Source organism: Gymnodraco acuticeps, unplaced genomic scaffold, assembly GCF_902827175.1.
Source record: "Gymnodraco acuticeps unplaced genomic scaffold, fGymAcu1.1, whole genome shotgun sequence".
NCBI classification, from domain to species: Eukaryota; Metazoa; Chordata; class Actinopteri; order Perciformes; family Bathydraconidae; genus Gymnodraco; species Gymnodraco acuticeps.
The window spans coordinates 61,519-88,203 of NW_022990254.1; the positions used below are offsets into that span (position 1 = coordinate 61,519).

The 26,685-nt window shown below is 40.3% G+C and overlaps 1 protein-coding gene across 4 annotated transcripts; it reads right to left on the reverse strand.

Annotated features, from left to right (window-relative positions):
- Positions 1 to 745: 745 nt before the first annotated feature.
- On the reverse strand, positions 746 to 26,685 carry LOC117549028 (Y+L amino acid transporter 2). 4 transcript variants are annotated; one of them, XM_034220588.1, is made up of 13 exons: positions 26,475 to 26,685; positions 26,198 to 26,258; positions 24,914 to 25,079; positions 24,732 to 24,760; positions 6,759 to 7,311; positions 6,552 to 6,677; positions 4,721 to 4,865; positions 4,513 to 4,636; positions 3,790 to 3,893; positions 3,619 to 3,715; positions 3,207 to 3,356; positions 2,562 to 2,745; positions 746 to 1,424 (listed from the first exon to the last, which is right to left on the reverse strand). In XM_034220588.1, the coding sequence occupies exons 5-13, from the start codon at positions 7,234 to 7,236 to the stop codon at positions 1,357 to 1,359; spliced, it is 1,476 nt and encodes a 491-aa protein (XP_034076479.1). In that variant the 5' UTR covers positions 7,237 to 7,311; positions 24,732 to 24,760; positions 24,914 to 25,079; positions 26,198 to 26,258; positions 26,475 to 26,685; the 3' UTR covers positions 746 to 1,356. The 4 variants fall into 4 exon arrangements, with proteins under 4 accessions (XP_034076479.1, XP_034076478.1, XP_034076482.1 ...); XM_034220587.1 differs by having other exon boundaries at positions 26,198 to 26,334; XM_034220591.1 differs by lacking the exons at positions 3,619 to 3,715; positions 3,790 to 3,893 and having other exon boundaries at positions 26,198 to 26,334.

Here is a 26,685-nt window from a genome sequence, read left to right on the forward strand (position 1 = left end):
TTCATTTCACTTTTCATTCAGGAAGTATGACGCTGCGCTGTCAGTACGCTTCTCCATGTTTGTGATTGGTCGAATGCTCCAGATACCACCCCTTTTATGTGAACGCGCACCTAACTAGATAGGACACGGCTGGCTTGAGCGAACGAGTTGATAGCCAGCGTTGTAGGACAGTTTAGCGACAGCGGCTTCGTGTTGGATTAAGTCAACCGGATAACTCAAAACATATCCAGGATAGGTTGAACTAGATTCGTAGTATACCCCCCAGGTTAGCCGCTAAGCATAAGTTAGCCTGCTAAAAAGAGAACCAGCTTCGTAGGACCGGAAAGCCGGAGTTTTCCCTGAATTTAGCCGGCTAAGCGAAAATCCTGCTTCGTAGTATACCCCCCCGGTGAATTCCCCACTTGTCACAATAATATTATCATGCCATTGCATATATGTGGTATTTTAGAGTTGACTAGATATTGATTAAGGCAATAGACAATGATATTCAGTACAGGAAGCTTAGCAACACCTAGACGGTGTACGGCTAAACCCTTGGCTTGCTTGCACCTCGCGTAAAACGGCGGATACCGGAAGTACGGTGTCGCGCTCGGCCCAATACCCGTATGTGTGTGTGAAAGAATGCCGTTTTTGCATTTATTTTTTACACACTTATGTTGTTTTCTTTTTATATTTTTGAAAAACAATACTGGATTACACAAAGAAGAATGTCGGAACTGTTTTCTTATCGTATCACTGCCATATCACTGGATTCAATCCCCTCAACAATGTTTTATTTAGTTCAAATGAAGGACAGACATACTTAAAGGCAATGGAGGATGATGACTTCACATAGCAGAAGACAGAAAGACATTTTCTTCCCTTTGAACATGACGGACAACTCATGGTTTGTCTGAATTCTCAGGTGAGATTTGAGTACATTAACACCGTATACTGCACTTTCAGTTAAAATAGGACTAAACCATAGAATACAAATGCATTGCATCATTAACAGGTCCCTGTGGTCATGTGCAGTGCCTCACAGGCACATGATGTTGAAGAGGCATATATATATATATATATATATATATATATATATACACTGCATATTAAAATAACAAGGCAATCCTTTATAATAGAGGTAATTAAATAATGTGATGAAGCAAATGTAACAGTATCCACAATATGTCTCGGAGTCTTTGAATATCCAGGAATTCCAGGATTCATCTGCATGTGAACGAGGGCGTCTGTGGCAGCATTTCAGTTTTGTAAACAAGTCAGTGGAGTCTGAGGGCTTCAACGTGGTAAACAGTACTATAAAGTCCTTCTTTTGACCCACACAGGAGCCCCAGTGAGGATGAGACTGCTGCTTCAGGGCTATTCACTTTTGTCCATCTCTGTCAGCACACAGTAGCCAATGTGCTGAGTGCAGTGAGTGAGGGAACCTGCAGGGAGAAGAGAGGACAGCATGAGAGGGGGGAGAGGGGGGGGGGCAGCTGAAGAGTGCATGAGGCCTGTACTACGAAGCAGGATTTTCGCTTAGCGGGCTAACTTCAGGGAAAACTCGGGGTTTCCAGTCCTACGACGCTGGTTCTCTTTTTAGCGGGCTAGATCTCCCATGGTAACTTATGCTGTGCGGCTAACCTGCCCCAGAGCAGGTTATGTTGCAGGCTAATAGCTCAACTCAGTGAAAGCACCGCCTGCTGACCAATCAGAGCTCAGTGTGCGGAGTTTAAAGCGATCAAGTCATATTACAGGAGAAAGGAAATACAGAAAAGCTGCCGTCGCAGGAAAGACGGCCGGCAAAAATCACCGACTGTGTGAACGTGAAAATGAATAGAATATCACCTCCCATCTTCAGAGCAATCTGACTATTATAACATTAGCGTTAAGAAAGCTTACTTAAATATCTGCCACAACATAAGTAACCGGATCAGAGTAACATTAAGTACAGTCCGCGGCATATCACTTCATAATGTCATAATCATATTTCCTTATCTGAGTCAGCTGAGCCGTATCTGGCCATGCAACACTCAGTGTCACATACTGTATGCAGAAGTATTATTTTAAGCAACACATTAAGTTGACGAAACACTCGAGTCAAATGTAATTAAAGTCAGATCGTGTTTTAGACGGGGCAGTGATATCATAAACCTGTTAATGTACGCATTCAAACACTTTTTCTGTTACCAGCTGTCACCTTGCAGGTGCAGCTATGTGGCTTTTATCCTGGATAAAGTGTTTAAGACATGGATGTTTAAAGTTTAACTTCTTCATATTTGACTAGTATTAAAGTTCACTTTTCATTCAGGAAGTATGACGCTGCGCTGTCAGTACGCTTCTCCATGTTTGTGATTGGTCGAATGCTCCAGATACCACCCCTTTCATGTGAACGCGCACCTAACTAAATAGGACACGGCTGGCTTGAGCGATCCACTTGATAACCAGCGTCGTAGTACAGTTTAGCGACAGCGCGTATGTTTTGGATTAGGCCAACCGGCTAACTCAAACATATCCAGGTTAGGTTGAACCAGCTTCGTAGTATAGGCCTCTGGTGAGTGCAGGATGTGCAGTGCACTCACGCAGCAGCTTGGTGACGATGGGGGGCCGTTTGGACTCTGGTTGGTAGATGCCCAGGAAGTAGACGGGGACCCCTGACAGGGCGATGCCAATGCCAATCAGGGAGTTGATGGTGTCGCAGTAGAGAGGGACCGCCACCAGGAACACAGTACACATGCAGAAAATCACCGGGTACACCAGAGACAGCTTTAAGGAGAGAAACACAAGACAAGAATGGTTAGTCTTCATTGGCTCTGACATGACAGAGTCACAGGGTCATTGGAAGTAAAGACAACATTTAGCCTGAGGGGAGTCATATTCTGGATAAAACGGAATTCTGCAGATTAAAGTTATACATTTATAAGAAACAAACTTTGATATTCTACGAAATTAAAGTGGTAAAACCCCCCTCCAAAAAGAAATACAAAATGTGAGGTAATATCTTGAATATTCCCTAAACTTATAAAATCATTCATAGATCAAATATTGAATATTCCCAAAAATGTTCAAATGAAACATTTAGAAGAAAAAATATCTATTTATATTTAAGAGGGGACAAAAATGAAAATTCTCTGAGATAATTAAATGAAGCATTTAGAAGAAAAAAAATCAATCTTGAACATGATATTAAAATCCTTATTTAGGAGATAATAAAGAAAGGGTCTTACTTTGAGAGGTCGGGGTCTGTCGGGCTCCTTCCAGCGCAGGTAGATCTGCCCGGCGATGGACAGCCCCATGAAGAACCAGTAGCTGAAGCTGTAGTAGTTGATGAGCTGGAACACATCCTCCACTGTCAGGTAGATCAGAGACATGATACACTGCACAGAGGACAGAGGAGGAAGGGAGACATCAAACAGTGAGTTACAGTCTCAAACACTCCATTTTAGGGCCTCTTTAAGGCTTTAAACTCTTAAGACAAGACCTCACACTTTTGCCATAAATGATGCAATATGTATAACACAGCCAAACCAGGCGATAACTTAAAAAGCTAAAAGTATCCCTAGTGATTGATGTGGGCTAAATTGGAGTTTCCTGTTCTTCCTCTGCTAGAATCCAATAATAATGGATCTGTTTTCGTACATTGAAGATGAGAGCGGGGATGGGGGTGAACCTCTCTATGTGGATCATGGAAAGAGCATCTGGGAGGTGACCCTCACGAGAGCCCACGAAGAACAACCTGCCGTAAGAAACAGAAATGAAGACGGAGAACACTGAGGGAAAGATATTATTGAATTGTGGTGCTCATAGTACCTGGAGGCAGCTATAATGGAGGCATTGAGTCCTCCGTAGCAGGACAGAGCCACAGCGATGGGGATGGTCCAGCTCATCACACCCAGAGTGTGATCTGCAAATGTCTGAACACACACACATTTCTCTGTCTCATCTGCTTATGAGTGGACGGGCTTTTTCTTAGTTCCTTTATTTATTTTATCTGTGAAACCGGTGGGAAACATTTTGCCCTAATCATTTTGCTAAATTACTCTTTTTTAAATTGATATGATTAAAATAAATGTTTAGCTAAAATAAAGAATAATATCTATATTTTTTTAATATGACAGTAATGTTACATACCATAGTAAAAATGTATCAAGAAATGAAAACTCACCTGGAAGTAAACATGAACGCTTTGAGTCCCATTTAGAATATAGCGTGGGTGTGCACGTTAGCCTTATGTCGCCAAATGAGAACTACAACAAACAATATATATATAAGGCTAAAATAATTGTTCTCACTGGCTTTCAAAGAGGAAATAAAAGCTTAATAATCTTTACATTTTTTCTTTTACATAACTAAAGAAAAAGTATCAGATGAAAAAAGGATAATGAATGAACTTAGAAATATGATACCGTACGGGCATACACTCTCTTTCAGCTTTTCTTTAGTCATAAACAAAGGAAAGAAATATCAGAAAATGAATGATACCTATCTTTCTCTCGTGCCTCTCAGGGGCTTCATCACAGCTGCTTAACTCACCACTGCCACTGCATCACTGGCCAGTATAGCACTAGCATCCAGCACAGCATAGTAGGCCACGTTAGTGAGGATGTAGATGATGGTGACGATGGGCATAGAGATGGCGATGGCCAAGGGCAGGTTTCTGAAACACACCGCATCGGATTATTAGCTGGCTCTTTACGTATTGGGTCCACACCTTCTACAGAAAATGAAGCACCAAAGTTACTTTTCAGGGTTTTTGATCTCCTCAGTGACAAAGTTGAGAGTGTCCCAGCCCGAGTAGGAGAAGAGGGCAGAGTAGAGCGCCAGCGCGATGTGGCCAGGGTCTGTAGACGATCCCTCAAAGGATGATTCAAAGTTGGCTGTGTTACCTAAGAGAGAGACACAATAATTAAAGATACTTTTGATACAACATGATCATAATTCTGTGCATTGATCCTATAATCCCACCGTCGATGGATCCTGGGATTTCAAACTTCCTGTAAAGTCAGTGTGGTGTTCAGCCATTAACTGAAGGAACCTGCCACATGAGGTACGAGAGGGTTCCCTGTGGCTATAAGGACTGAAAACAATTCTTAAATAATCCACTTCAGACTGGTAAGGTTGTATGAAATGTAAAGCAATTCCTGTGCTTAATTTTATATTTAAAATGTAAGTTTGCAAGAGCCGGGTGATATGATGGTGTCTTCTCAATAGTCATGCATGATGAAATCATATATGAAGATAACATGATACTGCTATGGTGTTTATATTGATAATAACAGCCGATGGTGGATTTGTTTTTACGTTGCGCTTTACATTACCCATAATACAATACAATACAGCTCAGGACATAATAATGGGGGATATATATATATATATATATAATAGTGTGTGTACCCATTCGGAAACCAACATTTTGGTTTAAACAACAGGGTTGTAGTGCTCGATAGTGGAGTGGAGTACCATAGTGTAATGACAAATATTCAGTTTTCTCTTAATGCTTCATCTGTCACTCAGTATATGCATGCTTGTAAACATATTTATATATTTTTTAATGTATTTAATTTACTTCATGGTTCAAGTTCTAAATTCAAATTAGAATGTACTTCTCATTTACCGAGTATTTTATAAACATAGGAGTAAACAAAACAAGGCTCTACCATGGGGTTATTTTATATTGAATATGTAATTATTGACTATCCAGAAGAAAAAAAAAATGCTATATATTATTGTATATCATTTTATGGTGATATGAAATTGTCTATATGAGTATAGAAGATACTAATATGTTCAAAACTCATATAGACAATTTCATATCACGATATCACCAGTGGCGAACTGTCAGGGCCTTCAAGGTATTCAGAGAATACCCTGGAGCACTCAGAGACAACAAACAAAAAATCCATTTAATTATATAAATAAAATGTATATAAAATGAATAAATGAGAATGGTATCTGTGTTGATCTGTAATATTACAGTGTGACGTTGATTTGTTTGTCCTTCTCGGACCATGCACTACGCATTTCAGTGGTTTTGTGTTAGAAAAGAAAGCAACCAATCAGATCTTGTTCTGGGTCTCTGGGTAGAATATCCTTCACCAAGATATTCTACATCCTTGATAGAATGCCCTGGCCGTTGCACTGAATGAGAGCGTACGCTTGGACTGACAGTTTGATCAACCAATCATATATTGATTTGTAGCCAATGGGCGTATTCTTTCAGAGTTCCCCTCGGTTCCAGGGTATTCTAGAAGGCCCGCTAGTTCACTGGCTCTAGACAGAGGATCTAGATGAATGCGACGAAGCAATTCATGCCGTTTTATTGTTTTTAACGTTGAAATGCCAAGTGCAACAGGTGAAGATGAAGTTGTTGCGGAATTGTTGTGAGTACCCTTTTCAAGACGACAATTCAGTGAAAAGACGGACATTATAACGGGGGGTGTGTGTGTATACAGAAGGTCCAGTTGTGATAGACACGGTTCACCAATGTATTAGTCATTAACCCAGCTTTAAATCTGAGCATGTCTTAAAACAAAGAACACTGAAAAGGTACATGTTGAAGAGACATCACTGACCCTGGCACAGCTTGGCGATGCCTGTGATGATGATGACGATGAGGGCTGCCACCTTGGCGTAGGTGAAAGTGTCCTGCACGCGCGTGCCCCACTTCACATAGGCAGAGTTAATGAACGTCAGTAGACCTGGGGGAAGACAGAAATACTTCAGAGATGCTCTTTGTATTTACTCCTCCAGGAACACAGACATGAGCAGACAGCACTCACATATACAGGCGGCAGCGATGAGCCTGGACGCTGCGTACGGCGGCTCACACGTCGGGAAGAGCGGCTGCACCAGGTAGTTTGCAAACGTAATGGCTATGACCGCCTGGCTGGTGGGCTCAATGATCAACAGAGAGGTCCACAGACGAATGAATGCAATGAAGCCTCCAAATGACTCCAGGATGTACGCATAAGAAGCCCCTGATTTGGTGATGGTGGTGCCCAGCTCAGCGTAGCAGAGGGCCCCTATCACAGAGAAGATCCCCCCGATGGCCCAGATGACCAGCGACAGCCCGTAGGAGGCGCTGTAGATCAGCACGCCCTTGGGGGAGACGAAGATGCCGGAGCCGATCATGTTCCCCACGATCAGGCTGACTCCGTTGAGCAGCGAGATCTCCTTCTTCAGCTGCATGCTCTCTTTGGGAGCCTCCTCACGATGGGAGGAGCCGTTCATCTTCTGGGATTCTTCGTGGTCGGCCATGGTACCGCCGTCTCAGACCCTCACAGACGTGGACGCTGCAGACTGAAGTCCCTGCCTGGCAACCTCTGGAGCAACCTGTCCAACACACATAGATGTAACAAGTCATTGTTGGTGACGCGGAGAGGAGCTGAATGCCAGAGTGGTGAGTCAGAGGAGTTGCTACAGTAAATGTAATCTCTAGTGTGTGTAACAGGGGGGAGAGAAAGGTCATGAGCAGAGAGCGTTGGGATGAACAGGTAACAGAAAGGGCAGCGAGGGTGGAAACGTACCAGCCTGAGGGAGAGTTAGGATGTTTTAAAGTGGGGTTGTATGAAGTACTTTTCTAAAGTCCATTACCTACAACCATAGGCGGCGCGTGAGGCTCAGGTTTGGGAAGGCTAAATAACTTTTTTTACCTGACGCTGCCCGCGTCCGGCGTCTATAGAAAAGAGATCAACTCAGTGAAAGCCTGCTGACCAATCAGAGCTCAGTGTGCGGAGTTTAAATCTATCAAGTCATATTACAGGATAAAGGAAATACAGTTTAAACTGCTGTATGCAGAGAAGACGCCGACGTGTCGCACTTATCATTCATATCACACTGACATCACATCATCAATCAGATCATCGATCTCACATCGATATCACAATATTTCCTTATCTGAGTCAGCTTCTCGAGCCGTATCTGGCCGTGCAACACTTACATTGTGACATATACTGTATGCAGACGTATTATTTTAAGCAACACATTAGGCTGACTAAACACTCAACTCAAATGTAATAAAGTCAGATCCCCTCGTGTTTTAGATGGGGCAGTATCATAAAACTGTTGTACGCTTTCAAACACTCGGTAGTTTATTTTTTAACGAGTTGTTCTGTATTCTCCTTGCAGGTGCAGCTATGTGGCTTGTATCCTGGATTATATGTTTAAGTCATCATGGATGTTTAAAGTTCATATTTGTCTAATATTAGTTTACTTTTCATTAATGAAGCATGACGCTGCGCTGTCCCTGTTTGTGATTGGTCAAATGTAGCTAACCCCGCCCCTTTCACGTGAACGCGTTCTCAGCTGGAGAGAGAAACCCTGGCTTGATTTAGCGAGTTGATAACCAGCGCCGTAGGACCGCTTAGCGAGATCTCGTTTGTTAGGGTTAGTTAAGATAACTCAAACATATCCAGGGTCTGTTGAACTGGCTTCGTGGTACAGGGCACAGGTGGCTGCATAGCAGCGCTAATGTCAAAGACACAAACATTATACATTATATTTTTCTTTTACCAGGATGCAGTGACACAAATATTTGGGAAGGCTTATCCTTCCCTAGCCTACAGTACCCGCCGCCCCTGCCTACAACGGAGGGGGGTCTGTAGCAGCAAGCTGGCGAAGCAGAAAGGAATGTACTTCCACAGACTGGAGCAGCAGCAAAACTTCATTTGACATCCAAATAAAAGGCCCATTAAAAAAAACACTATTCTGAAATAGGCCATTTGGCAAATTAAGTACCTACATGTTTTGATGCATCTACTTTTGTACTTTTACATAAGCGACATTTGACTTGTACATGTAACAGAATAGTATTACACTGTGGTATAACTTCACTTACTTGGGTATAAATGTCTCTTCCACAGCTGTAGCTCACACACAAAAACATGACATCAGATAGAACTTCATGCACAATTAAAATGGGTCTGAAGATGGTGTAACTTCAGAGAATATTCTGGACTAAGTGGCATAAGAGCAGGGTATAATAGCACAAGTGTACAAGCAGGGGTGAAATGTGCACTTTACAGTACAATAACATGACTATACATATAAGGGACTGAGGGCTCAGTGTTCCCATTAGACCAGTGCTTGTGTCCATGTGGGGTGCATGCTTCACTTCAATCATTAGGCATCTGTTCCACATGCTGTGACTCACCACCACACACCTGCTTATCTGACAAAAACAGACCAATCGATGACTCAAAGAACCGCACCGCTGTTAACTTAATCTCATTAGTCAATGAGACTGTCCCACACGCAGGTCAACAACATGAACTATACTGCCAAATCAAAACACAGATGTATTCAAACTTTGGGGGATACCACTTTCATGTAATTTGGTATAAAGGCTTCTGTGCATGTCAATGGTCTGCAAAGGCTAAATTCCCTGTGTTCCCCCCAGAGGGAGTTTCTCTCCCACACACTCCCCCCCTGCCTGAAGTGCCTCCATTGGACTTAATCAATAGATTACTAGCGTAACATAATGACATCACTATGTAACACTCACGTTTCTATTGAGTAATGCTCCAACAAATTGTCTGTGATAGGCTAATGGCAATGACACCTCTAAGCGGTTGACCAATCACAACAGACAGAGGGTGAAAAGAGGTGCTGCGGCACAGGCAGTATGAGAACAATAGGGCCCCTTTAAAAAAGTGTTAGTGGTGTGAGTCTTTTTACGTGTGTGTGAACGTGTGTGCGTCGCCCTGTGAAATGCGTCAACAATGCAGAAGAAGACATCACGTAGGTGTGGTGTGCAGCCATACCTTGTGATGCTTTAGTTAGCAATACATTGATAAAAAAGTATGTACATTCGTCACAGTCGTCATTTGATGCAATCATTTGACTTTTTTTGGATTCATTAGAAGATCGGCCAGTTTGTTTTCCTGCTGCTACGTGGAAGACGCCAAAGCTCTTTCCATGTCATTGTGATGTCCTGGTTTGAATGTTGGCCCGGACCTTGTGTCACCCACCCTCCATAGGAAGTTAAGTGTAAAGTAGTACATTGTTGGAAGAGGCCTTTCACACAAGGAGGTGCAATATCTTCCCCTCGCATAATTCAGACAAACCTCACAAGCAGCTTTTCGGTTTTATCTAGTCTGCTGAGATCACTTCAAAGCTAATCGTTTATCTTTCATTATGAGCTGAAGAATTACAAGATTAGATTGTCAACAGAAAATGTATCTCTTGCTTATTTAACAGATTCAGTGTTATAGTAATTTATCAAGCAATTTTACAATTTGTTATTGTAAACTTAGTACACTTAGTTAGACAGGAAGAATAAGACTCTGGATTCATTCATTATTTGATAATAATGGTTAAAAATGTCAGAAAATGCGGTTTTCAGTCTCTGCAATATGGAGATTTCCTACTTTTGTTGGGTTTTGGTCTGACAAGATATTTAAAGACATCGCCTTGGACTTTGAGGAACTGGGATGGGTATTTGATTCTCATTTCAGAAATGTTATAGAAAAAAATCCAATAATGGATTCACCAAGGAAATCATTGGCAATGCAAATAATCTTTAGTTGCAGCCTCTCTTATCACTGATCATTTTGTTTCTTTTTTTCAGACTTTTTCTGAGTATGTTTTCGTCCCAGAAACCAAGACCATTATCACAATCCAGTTTGAGTGTTACTGAGTAGAGTTAAAAGAGCTACGGCCAGGTACACATGACAGAGCTCCTGATAATGAAACCCATTGATCTACTTCTTCCCTTTTCTTATTTTCAAATATCTGACTTTAATACAGTTTGTTAATATGTTGACTTGTAGCCAGGGGCGGACTGGCCATTGGGAATACCGGGAGTTTTTCCGGTGGGCCGGTACCGAAGTGGGCCGGTCGGACAATTCACTAGCAGAATCATATAAGTACATCAGGTTTTATAGAGCCAAAACATTGCATTACTCAACTAGCTTTAGATAAGCCAGCCCTTTGTTAGTAATTTTATGTGAGTAACATTGACCTGAGATTACTCAAATCTATTTCCGAACTGTTTTCAAACACATGTCCTTTAATGGATAATAAAACTGTCAGTGACATTTTCCAAGTTCGGTAAATTGTATCTGAGATATTTTTGCAAGAAAGCTTACATTTAGAGGTTGCACTTTAAATGTGTAACCATGTGAACTTCGACAAGGCCAATTTGCATCTTATTGATCAAAACGTGACCTTAATGTTCAACCTGTATACTATGCAGTAGACATGTTTTAAAAAAACTAAATATGCAAGCATAATGTATAGCATACGGATAATGATGCTAAACAAAGGTGGAACATCACTACAACAATAAAGGGTGGGTTGCGTTGAATTATATCATACATAGCTCTCATGATTACCACTTTTAGCTTGAATCATTTCCGTTTTGAGGCTCGGTCAGTAGGGATCTGTCTATTTACTGATACAATGTTACATTTCTATGATTGACCCATGTTTGCTACTACATAAAAATACATCGCTATCAAATAAGAAAACGCTACAAAGCATCCCAAGCCGGCGTTTCCTTAGTAAAATAACCCGCGACAAGTAACAGAGAATTACTAACCCCGACTTCCGCTGATGACTTTCAAAATAAAGCCACACTTAACTAATGTGGAATACTCTTTTGTTGTCTTTCTCAAACTGTGTTTCACTTAACACGTCAAGTCAGGCTATTTGCATTGACTAAACCCACATGTGTTTAATATAGACTTTACGAACCAAAAGGCAAATGGAGCGGCCAGTTCAAAAGGAAAACGTATTTACGCGTTGGCATACCGTACACTTGTTTTTTCTTTACTTTCGTTCGGTTAACGCTGGTTTATTCTTTGATAAGACCCGCTCCCAAATGATGGCCTAACATGTTACTGTGGCTAACAAATATTCACGTTCCCTCAACAAAATGTCACAGCTGAGGTAAATGATAAAAAATGTGAAATAAAAATAATAAATGGCTTATTTTGAATGGGAACCTCCTAGCTTCCGGTAATGTCCGGGCTAAATGCGGTTACTTTGCCGGGACTTCAAACAGACGGGACTTCATTTTGTCCCGTTGCTTGAAAATGTTCAGGTAGCTCTATCTTCAGCGAATAAGTAGATAATGTCCCGTTTAACAGGAATTCTCGTTGTTCAGCGGGAACACTTTCAGGGCATCTTGTCAGTCTTACCTGTACCTCCTCCTGCCTATCGGTTTTGACAACCAGCCAACGCGATGTCCATTAGCATCAGTGCCGGTAAACAACTGGCTGCTGCGCTGCTCACTAGAGACGTCATGTGACGCTGCCGCTCATACTGTACACCAGTTCATGACTACAGTATGCATACATTATGTGTTAGGGCCAGTCTATGGTTAGGGCTATTTAGGGAATATTTTCTTATCTGTGATACCACCAAAAGCAGTACAAGATAAAAGAGAGTCATTGTTATGGGATACTTATTGCTTGTGTTTGACAGATAAATTCCAATCACAACTTAATAAGGAAATTAGTTTAATGCACTAGTCAAAAAGAAAACGTTGTCCCCATAAACATCGGGAAATATGTTTACAAAAAATAAACTATGCAAGTTCACTGAAAGTTCAATAAAAGTCATTTTTAAAACAATAAAAAATGTTGCAAGAAAATGTTGCAAGATTAATGTGCAAGTATTGCAGGAGAAGTATATACAAATACCTACAGTTTGTATGTTTTCTGTACAAACTGTAACGCCCAGAGAATTAGAAACATTGACGTTTTATTGGGCTGTATGCATTCAAATGTTTTACTTTGATTGCATTAAATACAAATACAATATAGCCTACTATTTTTTATTATTGGCTGATTCGCCATTTACATCATGTTCTATCTATCATATAATTATAATCAGTCCCATGATTTCCACTGAGCCACTGTGGGTGTGTGAAGAACAGAAGTGTAATTAGAGCGGTCGTGTTAGGGGCATGGGGGGGCAGAGGCAGAGGGGTGAGCAGTATGTGCCAAGTTAGTGAAGTGTCAGGGATGGTGAAATACACTCACACACACGCACGTGCGCCACACACACACACACACGCGCACATTCACACACAAAAAGTTGGGCGTTGAAGTGCAGGACCAATTTATAGTTATATGTCTCACCTTAGGTCAGTATGTACTTGTCACGTTGTACTGTCAATAAAAGGTACAATGAGGCAGCGGATTTCATTAAAGAATATTGAATATTGAAAAAAAAAATAAGATTGAAAAAAAAAAAAAAAAAATTGTAGTTTAGCTTATTTTACGAGGAGAAGGACACCACCTTTAATGATGATACCCCCTTTACTGGGGTCTCTATACCTGAATAATACTTGTTCACAAGTGTCCAATCATGTTGAGCATGATGCTATTACCATATATAAGTATATGTTTGATAATAAAAAAAACACCATCTTACTTCAACTTATTTCTGTTGTATCTTTCTGATTGTTTAAGATAAATGCTCTTATTTTGATTATAAAGGGAACAATATTGAACATAGATATTTGTATAGATTGCATTTTCTCCAGCAAATGGTATTTGTTAGCTATGCTTCTTTCCTTTTCTTACATTTTTGGATTTGTTGTAAAAGAAAACGTTTGGTATTGTTGTTTTTATACTATATCGTAACTTTTATACCGGGAGTATATTCCATGTAATCAGTGGCGGCGCCAGAGTATTTGTGTTGGGTAATCTATGGTAGGGCTAACCCATACAGTGGTGGGGCTCAAGTCAGTATTTCTAATGTAATTACATACACGCTATATCGCCCCCCTTGACAGTGAAACGCCACGCGTGAGGCTTTTATTAACTTTTATTAGTCTCCTTTTATCAGCTAAATTACATCGAGAGCAACAGGTGTGAGTTAAACAATACAATAGCCTATTCTGCTAATTCCACGTTGTTACAACATGCTACGCAGCGGAAGAAACAAGAAAAGTTGGCATATAGAATTGACACGGAGAGAGAGAGAGGGGGAGAGTGAGGGAGAGACACAGACACAGGTAAACAGAGAGGGACTGACACAGCACACAACAGGTGGCCTGTGTCTCTCTTGTCATACAAAACACTTTTTCAAATGACCCATTATTACAAAATATATTCAAAACTCACTATTCACTCTTCAGGTGGGTCGTGTAACTCTGGCACCTGTTCGACTTGTACCTCAATGCGAGGGCGTTTAAGAACACATCTATCCATCCGAAATATACAATTAATCCTAGAAGTTCTGCTGTCTGTCTGTCTGCAATTTACTCGGCGAGAGTTTGGGGACTTTTCACTGAACGTGACGTGTCGACGTATCAGTAATGTTTCGTTGCTCTGATTGGCTGTAGGTCTATTCAAATTGCATTCGAAGGCATTTTGATCATTATAACGCCAGAGAATTTTCACACCTTTAGTGTATCAAACTCCCCCACTACTTAGACTATTCCGTGCACCCCTCTAGCATAAGCCCGAATGGTCTCAACCATATTGCGTCAGTAACGTGCACTTGTTGTTGCAGCAGGATCAGTTTGCATGTTGTGGACACGACCGGTAGATTTTCGCAATCCGTGTTCTCAACATGCTTACTTTAACATACTTTTTCATGGTCGGGCTAAGGTAGGGCTAAGCCATTTCTTGGTATGGCTGTAGCCTACCCCAGCCATACCCTGGCGCCGCAACTGCATGTAATAAATGTAGGCCTACTGAATGTTCTAAATAAAGCTGAAAAATAGCCGAAAGACTAATGGATACAATAACTTTCTTTCCCTTTTTACTACAATATAGATGCTACAAACCAGTGGAATACCAAGATCACAAAGTAAACAGCGCCATCTGCAGACACAGAAACACCACAGCTGCAGCCAGCTCCTGTTATTACTGTACAAGGGAACAATACATGGTTGCTTTTCAGTTCATATCGGTGGTGGAGACTCCTTGTGATCTCTCTTATGTTTAACAGCACTGCTCTGGGTCAGGGGGGTATACTACGAATCTAGTTCAACCTATCCTGGATATGTTTTGAGTTATCCGGTTGACTTAATCCAAAACGAAGCCGCTCTCGCTAAACTGTCCTACAACGCTGGCTATCAACTCGTTCGCTCAAGCCAGCCGTGTCCTTAGGTGCGCGTTCACATGAAAGGGGTGGTATCTGGAGCATTCGACCAATCACAAACATGGAGAAGCGTACTGACAGCGCAGCGTCATACTTCCTGAATGAAAAGTGAACTATAATATTAGACATATGAAGAAGTTAAACTTTAAACATCCATGACTTAAACACTTTATCCAGGATCAAAGCCACATAGCTGCACCTGCAAGGTGAATACAGCTGGTAAAAGAAAAAGTGTTTGAATGCGTACATTAACAGGTTTATGATATCACTGCCCCGTCCAAGACACGAGTCGATCTGACTTTAATTAGGCCTACATTTGACTCGAGTGTTTCGTCAACTTAATGTGTTGCTTAAAATAATACTTATGCATACAGTAGGCCAGGGGCCTATACTACGAAGCTGGTTTATTATTTGATCAAATAAACGCGCGTTTTATACGCGTCAAAAACGCGCGTTTATTTGATCAAATAAACGCGCGTTTTTTTAATATGATAATGAGCCCCACCTTCTGTTTTGCATAGCCAGTACATTTAAAGTGTGTGCAACCAATCAGTGAAGAGTTAAGCCAGACTAAAGCAATCTGTTGATGAAAAGTTCCTGTAACCTACCCCATTGTGAGATTTAGATAGAAAATAATCACAATAATTAAATCTAAATTAAACATTTACAGTAAATAATATAAAGTATAAACATATCTACAGTCACAATTTCATTAATGTTATTCATACTTTCTGTTGTGTAGTTTATTAATGTTCCCGTGCTTTCAGTTTCCATCCAGTAATATAATCAGTAGAGGAAAAGTGTGTGTGTGTGTACAAGATAGATATTAACTTTACTCCACAATTTCCTATCGTATTATTAAATAAGTCTGCACAGCTGAGGGGACACCTGTAACTCAATTCATGTGATTTTTGGGTGATTTATTCAATAAAAACCTCTGTATTTTCAGAGTTAATCAAATGACAGCCACATTGTTATCTAAAGTGTCTCAGACACGTTTAAGGACAGTCACAATTTCATTAATGTTATTCATACTTTCTGTTGTGTAGTTTATTAATGTTCCCGTGCTTTCAGTTTCCATCCAGTAATATAATCAGTAGAGGAAAAGTGTGTGTGTGTACAAGATAGATATTAACTTTACTCCACAATTTCCTACCGTATTATTAAATAAGTCTGCTGAGGGGACACCTGTAACTCAATTCATGTGATTTTTGGGTGATTTATTCAATAAAAACCTCTGTATTTTCAAAGTTAATCAAATGACAGCCACATTGTTATCTAAAGTGTCTCAAACACGTTTAAGGAGTGCAATGCAACTGAAAGGTACACTAATAAAAGTAAAACGTTGTACCAACAAAAAAACATTAGAGTAATCAATCACAGGAAATATTTTACAATGACTCAATTTCTTCAGATCAATCTGTATATTTTAACACCAGAGCACATTTATTTGAATGAAAAACAAGTTGTTCACACAACCAGCTTTGGCCTCTGAGGCAGCCATTACCTGATCTTAGACATGTTAATAAGTACCACAGTTAAAATGCGGTAATATGTGGGCCGCTTCCAAACATCAAACTCTTAGAAAAAAGACATGTCCTTATTATCCACTGCACACTTTTTTAAAGCAACACTGACAACGTGCGCATGTGAGACATGTAATCTCTGAAAATGATTAGACATGCATAACTTCTACAGTGAAAATCGGTCATACTGTAAGTGCAACTTCTGAACACAACACTTTTTCGCAAATGTTTTACAATGCATAATTATTATAAAACCTTGGTTTTAGAAACCTTACCATGTAACAATGGTAACTGTGAGTGAGTGCAACAAAGTGTCTACCAGCTGGATTCTCAGTCTATTCACTTTTGGGCTCATCTTTTTCCCCTCCATCAGGACTTTTTGCACAACTTCAAAAGTGGATTGCAGTTATTTCTGATATCTTAAGTTCAGTCAGACAACTCACGTGTTCCTTTAACATGTTTATTAGAAGCAGCATATAGTTGAGTTTGGCGACTAGGCTCGGGCATCATCACTCCATAGATATACATAGCACGATGAGTAATGATCAAATAACTAACCCCCGAGCCTACAGGTGGAAGCTGGGGTGGTGGTGGGGCAGCGAGCAGCAGCGACGTAGAGGTAGCTGCAGCAATAGCAGCAGCAAGCAATGCATGGAGAGAGATCTGGCAGGTTAAATAGAGCGGCATATTAAGGAGACTCTGTTTGGTTGGTTGTAGAGTGGCAAGGGGGCGTTATGTATGAATGCAGCATAAGTGCTCGAGTTGACTGCCTGAACTAGCTCGCAGGCTTCGCCCCATTTCAGTGCGTATATGAGCCCGAAGAGCATGGCAAAAGCTGTCGCAACCGAGGGCAAGCCGCTGAGGACCTCTGTTCCTTCGATGAGAACCTTGACGTCTTTGGGTCGATGAAGCTGATCCTCTTTCCCAGTGTCAAAGGCTTCCATTGTTGCCTGCTCCAGTTCTCCAGCCTCAGCGTCCTGCAGATCATGCAAAAAAAAGGGGAATGGATGAGGACCACAGAGTAGTTCAACAGGCCTGAGGCGTCAGTTCAGTCGGCCCAAGAGGAAAGCTCAGGAGGTCATCACAAATGACTATCTTTCTAACCAAGCAGTTATTTGCATGCAGTACAAATATGTTTTCTTTTATGAACAAACTTCTTGTGAGTGAGTGGGAGGTCTTACCTGGAATTCTTTGATGAGATGGTCAACAGGTTCACCCAGGTAGATCATTAGAGATTTGAGGACGCATTCTCTTCTGATGGCGATGTCCACAGTCTGAGTAAGAACAGAGATATATATATATAATAAATTAAATGCAAATAAAGGAGGATTCAGCCACTGATCCCACAGATAAAAAACTCATTCATAGATACCTCATCCAAAACCTGCAAGATCCCGGTGGTCTTCTGTTTCACAACTCCTCCCCTGCTCCTGATGACCTGAGTGTTTGTCCAACTGCGCCAAGAACTTTGTCTCCAATGGAATTGTTGTTATGCGCATGAACTCAGCATTTACCTAGAAAATATAAGCAGCATAGAAAACAAAAAATACTAAGAATTTATAATACACATGTTTTTTATAAAGAGCCAATGGTTTGATTAAAAGTACTCCAAGTCAGCTTATATGAATGTAACATTTAAATTAATTAATCCACATATTTATTGAAAACCACCACCAAATAAAGACACTAAGAGTAATAGATGTAAAGCTTATATTGTGATATATATTAAAAAATAAACGTCAACATATTTGCCTAGGCTAGTTGTTAGTAAGTTTGGCCCTCAATTCTTCTCCACTACAGGCTTACAATCAAGGGTTTCATCAAAATAATTACCTCTTCCATGTGAAAAAGTGCAGGCCACCGCTCCAAGAGGCCTTCAATGCTTGGCCTCCGATGCACTATTTCTTGTCTTCAGTATCCAAACGCCTTCGCCATCTTTTCTTTTATTGATTGCCGGTTGTTTCTTTTCTGTTGTTCTGCCAAAAGGGAAATTGTCTCTTGCTCCATGCTTTCTGGAGTCTCACCAATCGGCAAGGATGGAAAATGGTTGGCATCAGCTCGCCTGGCTCTCTTTAAAATTCTTCGCAGGGTAGGACTCTTCTTGAGACTTGGTCTTCAACGAGTTCACAGCAAGCTCTGCAGATGATTTGAGCTTGGTGTCAGTCTAGATTGGTTCTTTGTGTACTCTGCATTTCCTCTCTGTAATTGACATTCTGTGTCATAGGAGAAGACCGGGATTGGAAACACTTTTGGCCACTGCTGTGTTCTTAATTAGGGCTGTGCAATTAATCGTATTTTAATCGTGATTACGATTATGGTTTGCGACGATTAGGAAAACAGCATAATTGACAAAATACGATTATTTTGCTGGGTGCGCTTTCGCCCCTCCCTAAAAGCCCACTCGGCCACGTGGGACTGACATGTGTTGTGAGTGTTCAGCGCAAGCGAAGATGTCAGAACAAGAGCAGCAACTAGTTAAAAAGGAGGGTCGCGGGGAGATTCCCAGTCGATCGCGAGATGTGTCTAAAAATAGAACAACAATATTCTGTTTTATCGTTAATGTCCTGTAACATAATCTTCCTGTGCCAGAATAATGCACTTGAACGCATCAAAGCTTTGTGATTGGCCGGCCTCACCCCATGTGTCTGGGCGTGGCTGGTGAGCAGTGCACTAGTTCGCTGACGTTGTCCGTGTCAACAGCATGGATGGTCAACAGGAGTGACAGTCCGCACACACACAAGACCGCAATTATGGCAGAAGCAAAAAAGCCCAAAATATATCATTTTCACTCCGAGTGGGAGGATCATTATTTTTGTATCTATTCCAATTCAAAGTCCATCTGTCTCATCTGCAATGCGAGCGTGGCTTTATCGAAGAAGGGTAATTTAGGAGCGGCATTTCAAAACAGTGCACAAACGCTAGGAGACGGAATTCCCTCCTAATTCTGCCCTACGCTCCAAAAGGGGAGGGGCCTGAAAGGACAGCTAAATGCACGGCAGTCCATTTTCACCAGGCCCAACAACAAGAGCAAGGCTGCTACCAGAGCATCTTATCGTGTCAGTCACGTTCTTGCGAAACACATGAAGTCTTTCGAAGACGGTGAAGTTATGAAAGAAGCTTTCCTGGAGGCTGCGACGCGCTTTTGTGGGACAGTAAAAAATAACAGCAGCATTTCAACAGGTTTTTGATATAATAAAAACTCAATTTAGATACCGTTATTAATCTGCTGTAAGTTTTAGTTTGTTTGAATTTATTCATGATAATTATTGTACAAAATGGTATAAGAATGCAAACATTAAGATCTGTTCTGTTTAAATTGATTATAGTCTATCAGTTCAGAAACTAGTGTTGCTTGCATCCTATTTTAAAAGGCATTTCTTTTTATACTCTAATAAAATGCAACAAAAAATGGGTTTGATTCTATTAATGTTGTCTTTTTTTATTGCACTGTTGCTGCAGCAGATTACTGTGTAGCTTCAGATCTGAGTTGTCTTATTAGTAAGCCTAATTTATACTTTTGTAGCAACACTATTTGTATATAATGGCAAAGAAAGGGTTCTTCAGAGTCTTTTCTTTTTTTCCTGTGTCATATGTGGCAGCACTGCCACAAGTTTCTCTTCAGAGAGGGTCTTCAGTACAAGTGGCAATATTGTCACCTGCCTGCGCTCATCTCTGAAACCAGACCATGTAAACAGGCTGGTGTTTCTTGCAAAATATCTTTAAGAGATGACATGAGCAGCCCTACCAGCATTTGCCATGGTGGCCAAAACATTTTTATTTGGTCTTAAATTGTAGTTCAACATTTATTTCCTGTTACTTCTGGACCATGACGGTGGGCCAGCCTTCAACGTTTAACTGAGTGGAATATGTTGAATAAGTTTTACCAAAATGTTGGCTATATGTTAAGGAGTTTTCAGTAGGTTGTGACAGTGCACTGCAACATATTTGATTTCATTTATTTTGGTCTAATTTATTTTTATTTATCATATTAATATATGTTTAGTATGGTTTTGGAAGTGCACTCCAACATATTTATTGATCTTGTTTATTGGTAAAATATTATTTGTTTTAAAGTTCAATAAATGGTCAATGAATAATCGTCAAAATAATCGTGATATCAATTATTGACCAAATAATCGTGATTATGATTTTTGCCATAATCGCACAGCCCTATTCTTAATGATTCTGAGGAAGAGCCGCTAAGTAGTACTGTGTCATCTGTATTCACAGATCCAGAGGAGTCTTCACTGTACAGTCCACTTGTAGGGGTACTATTTAATGGTATCTCAACTGGGTACAAGACCACAGTTGTAGAATCGGGGTCTAATTCGACAACTTTGATAATTGTTAAATCTTTAATCGCATGTGTAGATGTAAGATTAACAAATGTGTTCCAAAAATCAGTGTCTTTATACTGTAGCCTTATGTAATCTTCCAATCCACATGAATTCTTGACCTCCTCAATGAGCTCTTCCATTGAGTTGGGAATCCCATTTCGAAGCTCCAGTCTGACGCTGTTGTGGTCGTTCAAGATGATCAGCAATCGAACAGGTGGTTCAATATCAGCCATGGCGCTCTAAGAGAAAAATAGAAATAGAGATGTGAAGAGGGAATTAATGAAATGCAGGTGTACACTCAATACATTCTTTCTTTTCAAATTGCATTGTGTTGTACTTTACAAAGTATTACATACAAAGTTCATATATATATATATATATATATATATATATATATATATATATATATATATTAGGACTGTCAAACGATTACATCACAGCTTAAAAATTAATTAATCATGATTAATCACCATTCGAACTATGTCCAAAATATGTCATTTATTTATGTATATTGTTGTGGGAATGGAAAGATAAATGAAAGAAGGCGGATATATCCATTTAACATACATGCATGTATGTTTATTATAACATTGTTCTGTGTGTCAAAATGAAAGACAGCCCACTAAAATTCGTTACTCAAAGCCTATACTTTATTTTAGGACAGTGGTCAACATTTTGGTGATGTAAAAATATATAACACGATGTTGTAAACTAAAGTTACATTTACAATATCTTTATCAATTGAACTTGAAAATTAAAATATAAGTCACTCGTCAATATGAAATTAACACACTTACTCTGTCCTTAAATTGACGTTTAACACCAGAATTTCTACTCTGGTAATAAATACAAATTCATAGTCTTATCTATTTATTTACAATAGAAAACACGCAGCCCGCCTGTTCATACTGTTTACAGGCCACCAAGCCTCAGTTAAGAAAAGGTAAAGTTAATATACTTAATGTTTGTCTGAGTATATTTACCTTTGAATCTGGCCATGACTCATGCTGGTAGACCGCTAACGCTAGCATGCTTTATTCAGACATTGACTTTAGCCTTTAGTCAGGGGCGGACTGGGACACAAATTCAGCCCGGGACGTTCAGACGCACCGGGCCGCCGCCCACGCATGCGGGCCACCCTTGTAGCCTACAGATAAATGAATGATACATCTACTATGCTCATATACTGTATACTGTTATGGCTAGATTCCCCAGAGTCAAGCCATAACATAAAAGAGATGGACAACAGAAGTAAGGTGCAAAATGAAACATTCCTTTAGTTAAGGTTTCTTAAAAATGTCTGTGTCATGTGTGAAGTGTGTCAAAGGGGCTGACTGTAGGAGTCAGTAACGTGAATGTACAATTGGGATTAAGGACAAAGTATGGGTATAGTCAAAAATGGTTGCCTGTGCCTGGCTGTAAACAAAAAGAAGTGCCAATGCACATGCAGCTCAGATATTCAATCAATGCCATGTGGTCTAACCAACAAATGATTCTAATAGTCATTATGAGAGCACAGTCCAGTATTAAATAACCAACTTCAAGGAATACAATATCATGCACAGTAATGTCAATCACTAAAATGAATGCAATAGTGAATTGGCCACACATCTCTGTGTCCTTATTATGCAATATTAATATTATTGAATATTAATATTATTTAATATAATTATTTAAAATTATAATATTAATATTAATATTATATAATTTAACTTGGAATATCATGAGCATATGACTCTATCCTAATGCATCTAACTGTATGCCCAATATAATAGTCTGGCCAGCCCTGCAGCCCGTTCTAGGTTCTGATTGGCTCTCTAGGTTAGCATTCTAGCTTCTGACTGGCTGTCCAGGTTGTCAATCACAGCCGTGGGCATATTATACTAGTCGTAACATCGCTAAACTTTTTTCTTGACGGTTTTCTCAGTCAACTAATGCTATTGCTAACAGTAACATAAATTAACACAGCCCTGCACCTGCTGTCATTATATGCCGGGTCTGTGGTTCATCATCTTCCTTCTCATTCTCCTCCTTATTACTGCGACTGGGAGCGGGAGCCCTTCTACTAAACAGCTCTGTGATTTTCGAAAATGTTCCAGCATCTTCGTGTAGCAATTTTGTTTTTTTCATTCTGGCTTTTTCAGCCCCACCCTTTCTTTTTTTACTGTTCTCCATCTTGTCTTTCTCAATTTCGCTAGCTAACTTACTGATTAATCATCAAACGAAGCTAGGGAGCTTGTCTGATGAGTGGACCTCTGACGCGGGCCTCGCCCTCTTTCCAATTGGAAGCGACGACTCATCTCTCCCGGCCCAACCCCTTCAGTTCATCTATTAGCCTACTTTCTAAAACATAAGATTGACAAGTTTGACAACCTATCAATAGCCCCGTTTACATGGAATGCTTTTCCGATCGTATCCGATCACTAAATAAAGCGATCCACGTTCACTACATGGGCCAAGCATTAAGCTGATTACAATTTCACCTGTACCGAAGTGGGCCGATCGGAGTGGGGCAGTGGGCCGCGTCGATTGGTCCGACCGGCCCACTTCGGTACCGGGCTACCGGCCCATCGGGATTCGTCCCGAACGTCCCGATGGCCAGTCCGCCCCTGCCTGTAGTCGAATTGGAGTCATGGGTGGGTAGTGTTTTTACAGTCCACTAGTTCGGTTAAGAACATTTAACGTTACAGTTAATGTTGTGTTGAGAAATATATGCTCTGCTGAGTGTTCTTCACTGGATAATGCGTGGTCTGAATAAAGCGTGCTAAACGTTAGCGCATGCTAAACATTAGCACAAGATAAACGTTAGCGCATGCTAAACATTAGCGCAAGCTTTTACGGCCTACTCAGTCAGTCACGGCCAGACACACGTAGGCTAACGTTTCCCATAAATAACGTTACATTTTCTTAAATGAGCTACCGGACTGTAGTAACGTTAGCCACCCATAAATCCAAGCGGGCTAAAGGCTAATGTCTGAATAAAGCATGCTAGCGTTAGCTTATAAGGGCTATCAACAGCCGGTAAGACCCACAGCCAGAGTCAACGGAAGATATACTCAGACAAGCGTTAACGTTTCGGTATGTGAAATTATATTTATATATATATATATATATATATATATATATATATATATATATATATATATATATATATATATATATTTATATATATATATATATATATATATATATATATATTTTAACATTAGTGTATCCTTACCAGTATCACATGTGCTCGTTTTCCAAGTGTCAAAGACTGGATAGAGGCGGATGAAGACTGCTGGTTACGACGATTACCTCTGTCACTACCATGGTCACTACCGATCTGCCCACATGATCTGCACCCCCTGCCCGATCTGTACTGCGCATGTGCGAGATGGTCTGCTACATACGGCAACCCAAATGGGACACTTGACACAATGGTCTTTGGCAAAGCAGAAAAAGAACACCCGACAATATTAATCTGAACGAGAGAGATTAGTTAGATTAGTTATTGTTATTACAACGTGACTTCATATTATAACGTGACTTCTCTATTATTTAACAACTATTTTTATTGGGTTCTTTTATTTTGGGTTAAGTAGATTGTCAGAATAAGTGAGAAATGGATGTAACTTCTGTTAGACTATCATACTGAATAAATATGTACTGTCAATGTATGCAAAAATATATGGCATTAATAATGTATAATCTAATTACATTAACTGTGAATGTTTCATTGTATTTAAAATGAAATAAAATTACATGAAAAAGTTGATTCAAGAACAAATCTGTTATTAGATCAGTACTTTTCAACGGTGTGGCCTGGCTTGGTTGAAAGCCCACTCACCACGACAAGGTGCAGGCCTGTGGAACTGCCTGAAACATAAACATGTTTTAAATATATGAGACCTACGGTATTCAGAATTACTTTACAACATGCATAGTGTAACATGGCTACAACCCCTCCTTGGGATGTTTACAATAAAGAGACAAGAAGCCCATTCCAATATTGAAGAAATTGCTACATACCTCAAACGCCGTCTCACTGTGCGCAGAGATACTTTTAATATCTGCGCCATCTTTGTAGCTGTAAAACCACAGCTCCTCAAAAAAGAGAGTTGCTCCCTCGAAATGCTGTATTGTGGGGGACCTCGGCCACCCAACAGAATGAGTGGGGCGTGGTAGCCAGAATGACCTGCAACAACAGCAAAAGATTAGATTACATTTATTGTCATTGTTGCATTTCTGTCGTTGTGCCGGAAACCCACACTTTAGTGTCATTGCCCAGCCAAAAGTTACAATGAAAAGGAAATGCAGTTTGGCATTAAACCAGTGGACATGCAACACACTATAGTTGTAGTATACAGTATGAACAAAAACATAAAATGTGGATGGGGATATATCCAGTCTCTGATAGTGTGACGTTATTATGACAGTGCTCTGTTTGATTCTGAAACTAAGGACTAAGACATGAGGATAGGAGTCGAGGAGGGGAATTAGTGAAATGAGAAAGAGCCAGAGACTCCCCCCTCTGGCGCACTTTCAATGTCCTCATTCCCACGTTTGATGATACGTGGTATGTGTTCTACAATGACAGCTGGCCAGACTTCCCACGATAGGGGAGGGGGAATAGCATCTAGTGCAGCAGGAGATAAAGGTGGAATTTGGAGTCAAGTTTTAAGGTTTCAGTGGACAACTCCAGACTCAGCGTCTCACCAGAATGTGCTAATTAATAGCTGGCAACTACAGATTAAAAACTTTTTTATATTGGTATTACCGATATTTTAATACAAAATAATTACTTTAACCCTCCTGTTGTGTTCGGGTCAAAGCTGACCGATTTACTACTTTCATCAATTATAACTTTTTAGTTTTACATTCGATTGCATTAAGGCGTTATGATATCCTTCACAGTAGACATTTGAATACAATTGCTGATCACCACTTTCATTGAATTTTGGATGATTTACTCAAAAATGACAGCCATAATGAAAAGGAATTAGTAACCATCCGGATCAGATAAAACACACACACACCCCCACCCCTTATGTAGCCATCCCCCCCATGTGAATCACACCTGGCACACGCAACAATTTGATACATTTCCTGCTCTTATGTGCCCATCCCCTTAGGTGTATATTCTTTGTATATTTACTGCAGTTTTTCATGTATACCACCAGTAGTCTGATACAATATCTACAGTTTGAAAGGGTGTTACATTAAATGTGGTGATGATTAATGGTTTTTGTGTTCATGTAATAGCAGTTAAACAGGACCTGTCACGAACACCAAAGTAACATCACATCGACCTACCTTGTTGTGCGGTTGTGGTAGGCCAAGATCTCCGGACTTCATCTATATATTCCCGAAGGTCCTGAAGTAAAAGATCTGTATGGACGTTAATTAGCCTGCCCCGTGACCACTCGATGCTCCTCTCCATTGTTTCTAACCTGCCAGTAAACGGTTTGGTGAAATAGGGGAGAAGACAGAATTTGTAAGTGTGAAAGATCTCGCAGCCCCTCAGTAAGTTACATGCAAAAACAAACTGCATTCCTTTGTGTTCGATAGTAGCGATAGGCTGGGCCCTTACCTCACTATTGTGGATTGTAACACAGCATGACCATCATCTGTTTGGAGAAGTCTTGTGCAGTCATTTATTGTCCTTTTGCAATGCAAGATGAAGTTTCTCGTGGACATTTTTCGACGAGTCTACTGTTTCTACAACTAAGATTCTTCTTCTGCCTTCTGCCTTGTGCCCAGGGCGGCCCTCGGCATAGGCAATATAGGCGAATGCTAAGGGC